Source organism: Engystomops pustulosus, chromosome 8 (assembly GCF_040894005.1).
Source record: "Engystomops pustulosus chromosome 8, aEngPut4.maternal, whole genome shotgun sequence".
NCBI classification, from domain to species: domain Eukaryota; kingdom Metazoa; phylum Chordata; class Amphibia; order Anura; family Leptodactylidae; genus Engystomops; species Engystomops pustulosus.
Genome location: NC_092418.1, coordinates 97102450 through 97113881, shown reverse-complemented (window position 1 = coordinate 97113881; position 11432 = coordinate 97102450). Strand labels below are relative to the sequence as shown.

General features: G+C 36.6%; 1 protein-coding gene across 1 annotated transcript; it reads left to right on the top strand.

Moving 5' to 3' along the window:
* Positions 1 to 1778: 1778 nt before the first annotated feature.
* Positions 1779 to 9673, top strand: TBR1 (T-box brain transcription factor 1). Its single transcript, XM_072121886.1, has 6 exons — positions 1779 to 2496; positions 3863 to 4017; positions 4248 to 4369; positions 5810 to 5968; positions 6891 to 6952; positions 7798 to 9673. The coding sequence occupies exons 1-6, from the start codon at positions 1808 to 1810 to the stop codon at positions 8630 to 8632; spliced, it is 2022 nt and encodes a 673-aa protein (XP_071977987.1). The 5' UTR covers positions 1779 to 1807; the 3' UTR covers positions 8633 to 9673.
* Positions 9674 to 11432: the final 1759 nt, after the last annotated feature.

Sequence of the window (11432 nt, the reverse complement as noted above, 5' to 3'; positions counted from 1 at the left end):
CAGGTCCTAATTCTGATCAATCCCTCATAGGTCCTAATTCTGGTCAATCCTTCACAGGTCCTAATTCTGATCAATCCCTCACAGGTCCTAATTCTGGTCAATCCCTCACAGGTCCTAATTCTGATCAATCCCTCACAGTTCCTAATTCTGATCAACCCTTCACAGTTCTTTATTCTGATCAATCCTTCACAGGTCCTAATTCTGATCAGTCCTTCACAGGTCCTAATTCTGAACCATCCTTTACAGGTCTGAATTCTGATCAGTCCTTCATAGATCCTAATGCTGATCCATACTTCACAGATCCAAATTCTGATCAGTCCTTCACAGGTCCTAATTCTGATCAACCTTTCACAGTTCCTAATTCTGATCAATCCTTCACAGGTCCTAATTTTGATCAGTCCTTCACAGGTCCTAATTCTGATCAGTCCTTCACAGGTCCTAATGCTGATCAGTCCTTCACATGTCCTAATTCTGATCAACCCTTCACAGTTCTTTATTCTGATCAATCCTTCACAGGTCCTAATGCTGATTCTTCCTTTACAGGTCGAAATCTGATCAGTTCTTCACAGGTCCTAATTCTGAGCCATCCTTTACAGGTCTGAATTCTGATCAGTCCTTCACAGATCCTAATGCTGATCCATACTTCACAGATCCAAATTCTGATCAGTCCTTCACAGGTCCTAATTCTGATCAATCCTTCACAGGTCCTAATTCTGATCAGTCCTTCACAGGTCCTAATTCTGATCAGTCCTTCACAGGTCCTAATTCTGATCAGTCCTTCACAGGTCCTAATGCTGATCCATCCTTCACAGGTCCTAATTCTGATCAATCCTTCATAGGTCCTAATTCTGATTCATTCTTTACTAGTTCTAATTCTGATCAATCTTTTACAGATCCTAATTCTGATTAGTCCTTCACAGGTCCAAATTCTGATCCATCCTTCACAGGTCCTAATCCTGATCCCGCCAATGGTCCTACATGCTAAAGGTTTATTCACACAGCTGCGTCCTTGAGGGTTCAATAAAAACTGATCCCTCATGGATTTTTGTTTCACATTTGCAAAATAACATTTTAAAAAATAGTTAAACATTTTAGATTTCTAGTGTCATCCGTTTTCCGCAAATGTGAAAAAATAGGAGGGGCTCTAATTTTTTTTTCTGCTGGCTATGAACGCACACGTGATAAAATACGTAGAAGATAATAGGTCAGTATACTGACGGTGATAATCACGGATTGTATACTGAGAAAAAAAAACACATGTGTGAATAAGCCCTAAGGGAATCTACACACGGTCCGGATTTGGTCAGGATTTTGAAGCCAACACCAGGAATGGACCAGAGCATGTAGCAGATGCGGACCTTTCCATGATACCTTTTCTCTTGTGTAGGTTCCACTTCCAGGTTTTGGTTTAAAAATACTGATGCAAAATCCTGATCAAATCCTGATTGTGTGATTACAGCCCAAAGGTGAGGAGATGCCTCCTCCACTCCACAAACACCCGACCCTTCCTCTCCTCCACCCTAAACCCTTCCCTCAATTTACCATCCAGGAGCCAGGTGATTATCCTAATTAATGCCTATCTAATTAAATTACTGTCAGCAGCTAACCAATGGCAGGAGCTGTCTCATCAGTAATCCATGCAGCAGGATCCTCATGTTGTCTTCACTGCTGCATGGAGTCAATTGGCCAATCTTGTGAGCCCCCCCAGACAAAAAAAAAGCCTAGATGTGAGGGGTTGGAGACTAGGAGGCATTGCTTGTTCCCCTGGATGTGTGGAAGGGGCTGAGGGGTTAGCTTGGTGCTAGCTATGCAGTTGGATCCTTGCATCTCTCCCTCTATGATGCTCTCCAAGAAATTCCTGAGTGTGAGCAGCACTTTCCCCCATCCTGGAGCCCCCGATCTACATGAACATCCCATTATCTCCACTGCTGACAACCTGGAGAGAAGTTCACCTCTGAAAAAAACTAGCAGGGGGATGACGAATCAGTCAGATGCAGACACTTTCCCTGACTCCAAGGAGGCAGCAGGGGATGGACAGAGGAGTAAGCTGTCTCCTGTCTTGGATGGGGTCTCTGAGCTTCGTCACAATTTCGATGGATGTGCAGCAGAGCGCTATCTCCTCCCTCAGTCCAGTCAGTCCCAGTCTTCTGCAGCTCCCAGCACTATGTTCCCTTATCCCGCGCAGCATGGACCGGCCCACCACCCGGCCTTCTCCATCGGCAGCCCCGGCCGCTACATGGCCCATCACCCGGTCATCAGCAATGGAGCCTACAACAGCCTCCTGGGCAATGCCTCCCCGGGCAGCGCCTACCCCGGCAGCGGATACCCCTACAGCCAGCAGTACGGGCACTCCTACCAGGGGGCACCCTTCTACCAGTTCTCCAGCGCCCAGCCTGGACTGGTGCCCGGCAAGGCTCAGGTCTACCTATGTAACAGACCCCTATGGCTCAAGTTCCACAGGCACCAGACTGAGATGATCATCACCAAGCAGGGCAGGTGGGTACCATGCCAGCCGGGTGCCACCCTGCCATGTGGCGGCTACTAATGCTCTGCCAGCCTGGGAGCACATCACTACTACTCCTCTCTATACCACTAGTTACTATTATCACTACTTTGCTTTATATCACTATTTATGATTTGTAAAGTTCTATCATTCTTATTATTTTGGATATACATTTCATATCACTGTATTCTTATTATTATCACTACTTTTCTTTATATCAACATTTATTATTTGTAAAGTTCTATCCTTCTTCTTATTTTTAATATACATTTCATATCACTGTTTTATTATTATTACTACTTTTCTTTATATCACTACTTGTTATTTATAAAGTTCTTGTTATTTTGAATATCATATCACTGTATTAATATTATTACTTCGTAGATACTTTTCTCTCTATATTATTAGTTCTTACGTATAGAGTTCTGTGATTATTATTATTGTTACTATACATTTTATATTATTATTATACTATCTTTAGTATGACTTTTTGTGTACTATTCTCTATATTACTATTTACTACTCATAGAATTCTGTCATCATTATAATAATTAGTATTGTTATAATATATTTTATATTATTTTTATTATAAACATTATTATTATTACTTTTTATATGCTATTCACTGTATTACTTTTTATTGAATTGTGATTATTAGAATTTTTATTATTATTTATATTATTATCAGTGCAATATCCAATCTCTACAAAATAATATTAGGTATTCTTGGCTAGACGCTATAATATGGCAACCCTAAACATAATATCTGCATATTGGTGAAAAATATTTTTGTAATATTTGGACAAGCTGAATTGTTCATTCATATTTTCAATATATATATATATATATTGTAAGTCTATATTTCTTATATAGTACAGATTTTTTTTATTATTATTCATATATATATATATATATATATATATATATATATATATATATACACTACTTACAGCTTGAACCATTCATTTTTTAAAATATATTTTTTTTTATGTATTTTTACAGTTTTTACCCAAAAAGGTTTTTGGAGAAATTGATTTTATTTATTGATAATACAATTATACAATATTAAAAATAATCTATAATCATATAATAATAATAATAATAATAATCAAAATATTATTATTATTTCAGTTACTACGCAACGTGAAGCGTAAGAAAATATGCATAGATACATAAACACATGTATATGTGGAAAGGGTATATATTTTTGAGTATGTATGCATACATATGTAATGTATAGCTATGTATAATATACATACAGATAGATAGAAAGATAAAAATGAGATAGATAATTTCTAATGTATTCTTTCCTCTCTATCTCTAACCCTTCTTGTCTCTGTCTTTCCCTCCCTCCATTAGGCGCATGTTCCCCTTCCTGAGTTTTAACATCTCTGGTCTGGACCCTACTGCACATTATAATATTTTTGTAGATGTGATTCTTGCTGATCCCAATCACTGGAGATTTCAAGGGGGCAAATGGGTTCCTTGTGGCAAAGCGGACACCAATGTGCAAGGCAAGTCCCAATTAACACTTTCCCTTTCTAATCTCTGACACTCTTGTAGGTGAGAAAACCTTAATGAGAGGCTTTTGTAATCTGGGATTTTATGAGCAGATGATGGAGGAGAAGGAATGGGGTGGAAGAGAAAATAATATGCAAATGCTGGGATTCATGTCCCTGTAATGAGACAGAGCTAGCACTGTACCAGGCTTGTGTGTCATGTCTACCTATATTTTTTGGGACAGGTAACAGGGTTTACATGCACCCGGATTCCCCCAACACAGGAGCCCACTGGATGCGCCAGGAGATCTCATTTGGGAAGATGAAACTTACTAACAATAAGGGGGCCTCCAACAACAATGGACAGGTCAGTGCTATCCTCCCCATGACAAGTCGTGTATTGTAAGGTCCCCATCCCCAGCCTGCTCCCAGCACCCAGCACCCAGCAAGGGATGTATTTATAGCATGTGTGTCATCCTACACCATCTGCAAGATCCATCCCAGATACACAAACCAGCCTGGAATAAATTACTGTGCATGTGTGCATTGTACCGGAGCTGCAGCTATGACAAGTCATGTCTTATATACAGTGCTGCTACTGACTTACATTATATAGACATAGAGTTACCTGTATAACTAAACCTTCCCCAGTATTACTGTATCCTGACAGTGTCTAGATCATATCTATCTATAAATCTATCAATCTCCCTATATCTATCCCTTAATTCATCTGTATTTCTATCTGTATACCGCTTATCTATCCATCTGCAGACTATCAAGCTACAGTTTCCATCTATCCACTCTTTATTCTTATATTTTTATCAATATAGTTATCTATATCATATTCAATGTTTTCTACCTAGTGGTTATGGCTGGCTTCTATGTATGTATGTATGTATGTATGTATGTATGTATCTATCTATCTATCTATCTATCTATCTATCTATCTATCATCTATTATCTATCGTCTATCTATGTAACCTCCTAATATCTATCCACCTATTATCTATGTATCTTTCCTGTCTTCTGTATCTATCTCTGCGCCTATCTTTATTCTTATTTATCTATCTTCTTTTAATCTATTAATTTTATTTATTTATTAAGTTTATTTCTTTCTTCTTCTTTCTATCTTTTTTTTAATCATCTATGTATCTACCTACCTATCTAATATCAATGTGTATTGTTTTCTACCTACTCATTATGTCTTCTATCTATCTATCTATCTATCTATCTATATATCTATCTATATATCTATCTATCTATAGTTAAAAAAGTGTAGGCAGCACTCCAAAAATACAAAATTCCAAAGGGTGAGGTTTATTGAAATAGTGGCGACGTTTCGGTGTGAACCACCTTCCTCAAGGCTTGATGAAGGTGGTTCACACCGAAACATCGCCACTATTTCAATAAACCTTAACCTTTGGAATTTTGTATTTTTGGAGTGCTGCCTACACTTTTTTAACTTTATTACTGAAGGATCTTGCCAGGATCTAGGAAGGCTCTGCACCCCCTCTATTGAGGTTTTTCTCCACTCTGCGGACTTGATTTTCTTTTTTGTATCTATCTATCTCATATCTATCTATCTATCTCATATCTATCTATCTATCTATCTTCTATCTATCTATCTATCTATCTATCTATCTATCTATCTATCTATCCATCTATCTCTCCATTATTTATCTATCGCATCTATCCTATTTTTGCATGATGCAATGTATTTTGCACACGTATCACCCTGTACCTGTATCGCATGGTGTGTATTTGATCCTTACAGTGATGTGACCTGTTTCTTCTGGTGTTTTGGTAGATGGTTGTGTTACAATCCCTGCACAAGTACCAGCCCCGGCTCCATGTGGTGGAGGTGAATGAGGATGGCACAGAGGATACCAGTCAGCCTGGCAGAGTGCAGACCTTTACCTTCCCGGAGACACAGTTTATTGCTGTCACTGCCTACCAGAATACAGATGTAACTATCATATACAAGAATATTCTATCGTATCCCATAATAGATATTCATATCCCATCATACACCATCATATACATTTCACATACCATCATATCCCATCATATACCTTTATATCCCATTATGTTCTATCATATCTCCTCATATAGATCCATAGACCATTATATTCCATCATATATCCATATATTCCATCATATACTATCAAATATGATCATATCCCAGCATAAACCATCAAGTACTTTCAAATACCACATCAAATTCAATTATTCCCCATCATATATAATCATGTACTATGAAATATCACTTCTTTTTTTTATCATATCCCATAATATCATGTTATATCTCACATACCCCTTGATGTAACTTATAATACCATCATATCTCAGGATATATCATCATATATTACATCAAATACTACATCAAATCTCATAATATCATATACATATTTATGATATACTATCCTAAACCACCATATACCATCAGATACAATCATATAGCACAATATATCATGATACCCCATCATATACCATGTCTATATGTATCATGTATCATCATATGGCAGTATATCCCATCAAATGACATTCACTTTATATATAATATAATAATATGAGAATAAAATGTACCCTTATATGGTGCATTTATTATATGGTGCATCTACTATATTTATGTATATGGGAAAGAGATGATCGACAGATAGATAAGATAGATAAAAAAAAGTCGCTCATCTATCCACGTGAATATATTTTGTTAAAAAAATAAAGCTGTATGGTAACAGCAAAAAAAAATTAAAAAATAAATTATATATATATATGAGAAAAATACACTTACATATATTGGATATGAGGCGATCGCATCCAACTCAGAACGTGCGGTACTTTCTGTAAATGTTTTTATTGTTTTTTAATTATTGTACTTTACCTTTTAGATAACCCAACTAAAAATCGACCATAATCCCTTTGCCAAAGGATTTCGGGATAACTATGACACGTAAGTAACATTGTATGGGTATTCTTAGATAGATAGATTTAAAAAAAAATATGCAAAACTAAAAATATATCTTTGCTCCTCTTATGCTTAACAATTGATCGGTGATGCAGATAATATAACATGGACCATAAAATATTAGTAGATAGATAGATAGATAGATAGATAGATAGATAGATAGATAGATAGATAGATACGATGGATTTGTATCGTGACATGCATTTTATCATCCTTGTTTTGAATAATTCTGAAACACAAAGTATGATTGCAATTAAACATATAAAAATATTTTATAAATATATATAATAAAAATTTGTAAATGGAACAGATCTGAATTCCATAGGTGCACATAACAATAATAGTTGTGGACATATGTACTGCTTTCCCTTATTGTGGTACTCAGAGGTTAGAGGGTTATTATAATAACTCGGGATAGCACAAAATAGGAGCTTATTTGGCTTCCCCAAGAATTACATTTTTGCCCTTTATGGACATGTTCATGTATAATATTGAGAAAATACAAATATACAATAGCAACAATAAAATAGCTGTTGGGGAAGACTTTGTCATGTGTGTGTTCCTACAGAGACATCTGAGCAAGTTCTTTGTAACTGTTGCTATTCACTAAGCCGAAGTAGTAAATCTGTACAGGACCTTAAAAGAATAAGTTTATAAGCTTCTTGAAGGGTAGAATATTCTTATACAGCATTATTCTCTTTTATAGGTAGCATTTGTTTCCATATAAGTAATATCTATCTATCTATCTATCTATCTATCTATCTATCTATCTATCTATCTATCTATCCAGTCTTTACTTGATAATTCAATGCCAGCCTTTTGTCTTACAGGATCTATACAGGTTGTGATCTGGACCGCTTAACCCCATCCCCCAATGACTCCCCCAGGTCTCAGATAGTCCCGGGTGCCCGCTACTCTATGGCCAGCTCCTTCCTCCAGGACCAGTTTGTCAGTAACTATGCCAAGTCTCGCTTCCACCCCCCAGGATCTATGGCAGGGCCAGGTACAGACCGCAGCGTCCCACACACCAATGGGCTCCTTTCCCCCCAGCAGGGTGAGGACCCGGGGGCCCCTTCTCCTCAGCGCTGGTTCGTCACCCCGGCTAATAACAGACTGGACTTTACCGCGGCATCTGCCTACGACACAGCCACAGACTTTGCCGGTAACGCCGCCACTTTGTTGTCTTACGCGGCGGCGGGAGTTAAGGCTCTTCCTCTGTCCACTGCCGCCTGCGCGGGGCGCCCCCTTGGTTACTACAGTGATCCTACTGGATGGGGAGCGCGGAGCCCACCCCAATACTGCACCAAAACCGGATCCGTATTGTCCTGCTGGGCCCCAGGGACCAGAGTCGGATCCTCAAACCCCTACTTGTCCGGTACAGAGGAAGCCGACACCTTAGCGGCAGATAGATCCCCACTGGGAGAGGACACCAAACCCAAAGACCTATCTGACTCCAGCTGGATCGAAACACCTCCCTCAATCAAGTCCATGGACTCCTCAGACTCTGGAATTTATGAGCAGGCAAAGAGAAGGCGACTTTCCCCCTCAGATACCGCTGTGTCTGGTAGTTCCTCACCTCTCAAAAGTGAAGTTCTGCCCTCTAGAGACTGTGAGAAGAACTGTGCCAAAGACCTTGGTTATTATGGCTTCTACACCCACACCTAATCAAGCCACTACTTCAAGTCAGCCCATCAGCCAAGGTCCAGCGCCTTGAGGACAAGTAAATGAACAAGTCCTTGAAGTTGTCTTCAGAACTTCGCCTAGATCTTTTAGATCTGCACAAAGTATGAAGTGCTAGATGGTGCTTAATACCAACAACCATTTATGTTTTTTTTACTGGCAAGATGTCCAAACTGTTTAAATCACAGCACTGACCCCTAATTTGCATTTCACCTCTTCACTAATACCTTATATGTGCACACGACATCTCCAAGTGGTTCAGCACCATGGACATTGCTGGGTTCAGCACCATGAACGGTGGAGGTTTCAGCCCCATGAACGGTGGAGCTGCAGCACTATGGATAGGGTTTGGTTCATCACTAGGACAATGGTTGGGTAATCACTAGGACAATGGTTGGTTCACTCCCAGGACAATGGTTGGGTCGTTATCACTAGGACAATGGTTGGGTCACCACTAAGACAATGGTTGGGTCACCACCAAGACAATGGTTGCTTCACCACTACTACCATGCTTGGGTCTTCAACACCATGGAAGGCTACTTGATGACTATCTTGAAAGACCAGGACCTGGCAGTACCTTCAGTTGTCTTTTGATTGCAGCTTTCATTTGTAGCAAGTCTTATTGGAGTCTTCTCCCAACCTTAAATCATACAGCGCTTCCTCCCATGGCAAATATCATACATGGTAGGGATGTTGAATAATGTCAATGATCCTCTGATATGACTGTACTTTTTTTTGTTACATTTGTGAGGTCACCAGCAAATCTTTTCTTGTCCTACTGAAATCCTACATGTGTTTTTTCCCTTTGTTTATTCATGTATTCATGGATGTGTCTAATGCACTCACCACTTGCAAAGAATAATGTTTACATAGTGGAGATCACCCAAGTATTGTATTCCACTTCTCTATATATGGAACTTGCACATATTTGTGTCATATTTTTTAATTTTTATTAATTTATTCATTTTTTTTAGTATTTTATTTCATGTGCCAAACACAAACCTGCATAAAATAATCCCTATTGTTTCATTTTAATCATTCATTTTATATATAATTATAGAATACTATGTAGAATAAATGAATAAATGAAATAATTTTCAATGGTGTTCTATAACTTTCACTTTTATTTATTACTCATATCCCTATATATATATATATATATATATATTTTAATTAAGCCTTCTTATTACTTATTTATTATCTATTATTTTATTTTATTATTTTATCTTGTGTAAGAAAAAAATCTTTTTTTTTTTTGGATTGCTGGTGACATAGTGTAGTGGAAATAAAATGTGAATTGTATAATGAAGACATTCTAGGGAAATTTGTTATTTTTATTTTCTATTACATAGATGTCGGGAAAGATGAGTCTAGCTGTGTCTATTTCATGTTTTTTTTTCTTATTTATTTATATGAATTTTTTTTTATTTTTAATTTCAGCAAAATGTATAAAAAAAACAACTGAAAACCGCACAATCATTTACCCAAGCTACTCTCATGTTATTTTATACGTCTATAAATTGTTAATCATAATGATGATGATTATAATATCTAAAGCCTGTAAAGAATGGAGAACAAGCAGATACATTCTCTGTACAGGATGGACTCCTCTTTTTTTCAGGATAGTTTTTTTTTTGTAAATATCTACTTTTCTGTTTTTTTTTTTCTTTGTCGGTATGATCGATATGTTGGAATAGATGTGTTTCTCTTGTTTGTATTGTCTGTATCTCGACTACTAAAATAAATTCAGAAAAGACATTGAGATGTCTTTTTTTTTAACCCGGAGATTTATACGGATGTTTTTCTTTATTATTTAATCACAAATAATCAATTTATTGCTATGAAGAACATTTAATATATAGTGACAATGAAACCTCTTTGTGTACCTATATTACCTATACATTTATATCTACAGCCACAGTATATCCATATATAGAACACCCTCAGCCATATACTGTATGTATAGATGGATCAGCCTGGATCATACTCTGTATCTATTCTGGTCTATATGTCATGTGGGGGATGTGCACAATAGGTAAATGTTGTCTTGTTAAGGAGAGAAAAGAAATGTATTGATTCACTATAATGAATAGTGTTCTAAAAATGTTCTATATATGTTGTAATATAGCTCATCTATCTATCTAATCAATATCTATATATCCCTATTTCATCTATCTAGTTATCCATTTATCTATTATAGATCATTTACCTATTTATACATTTATCTATTATCTATTTATCATACATTTATCTAGTCTATCTATCTATCCATCTATTTACAATCCTATCTATCTATCTATCCATCTAATTACTATCTATCTATCTATCCATCTAATTACTATCTATCTATCTATCTATCTATCTATCTATCTTGCTATCTCATATCTATCTATCTATCTATCTATCTATCTATCTATCTATCTATCTATCTATCTATCTATCTGTCTATCTAGTATCTATCTATCTGTCTATCTAGTATCTATCTAACTATCTATCTATATACTAATATTTTATGGTCCATGTCATATTATCTGCATCATCGATCAATTGTTAAGCATAAGAGGAGCAAAGATATATTTTTAGTTTTGCATATTTTTTTGATTTTTTTTTTTTAAATAAAATGTTAAGTAATATATTTATCTAATGTATAGTGATCAGTTATGTAATTGCCATTTATTAAATATTCTCAGTATGCCCCAAAGTTTTCATTATACAACCGAATTGATCAGATTATTTTTTTGACCAGCTCCTGATTGTTTCCCCGGCTGTCCCCTCACCTCTTCCT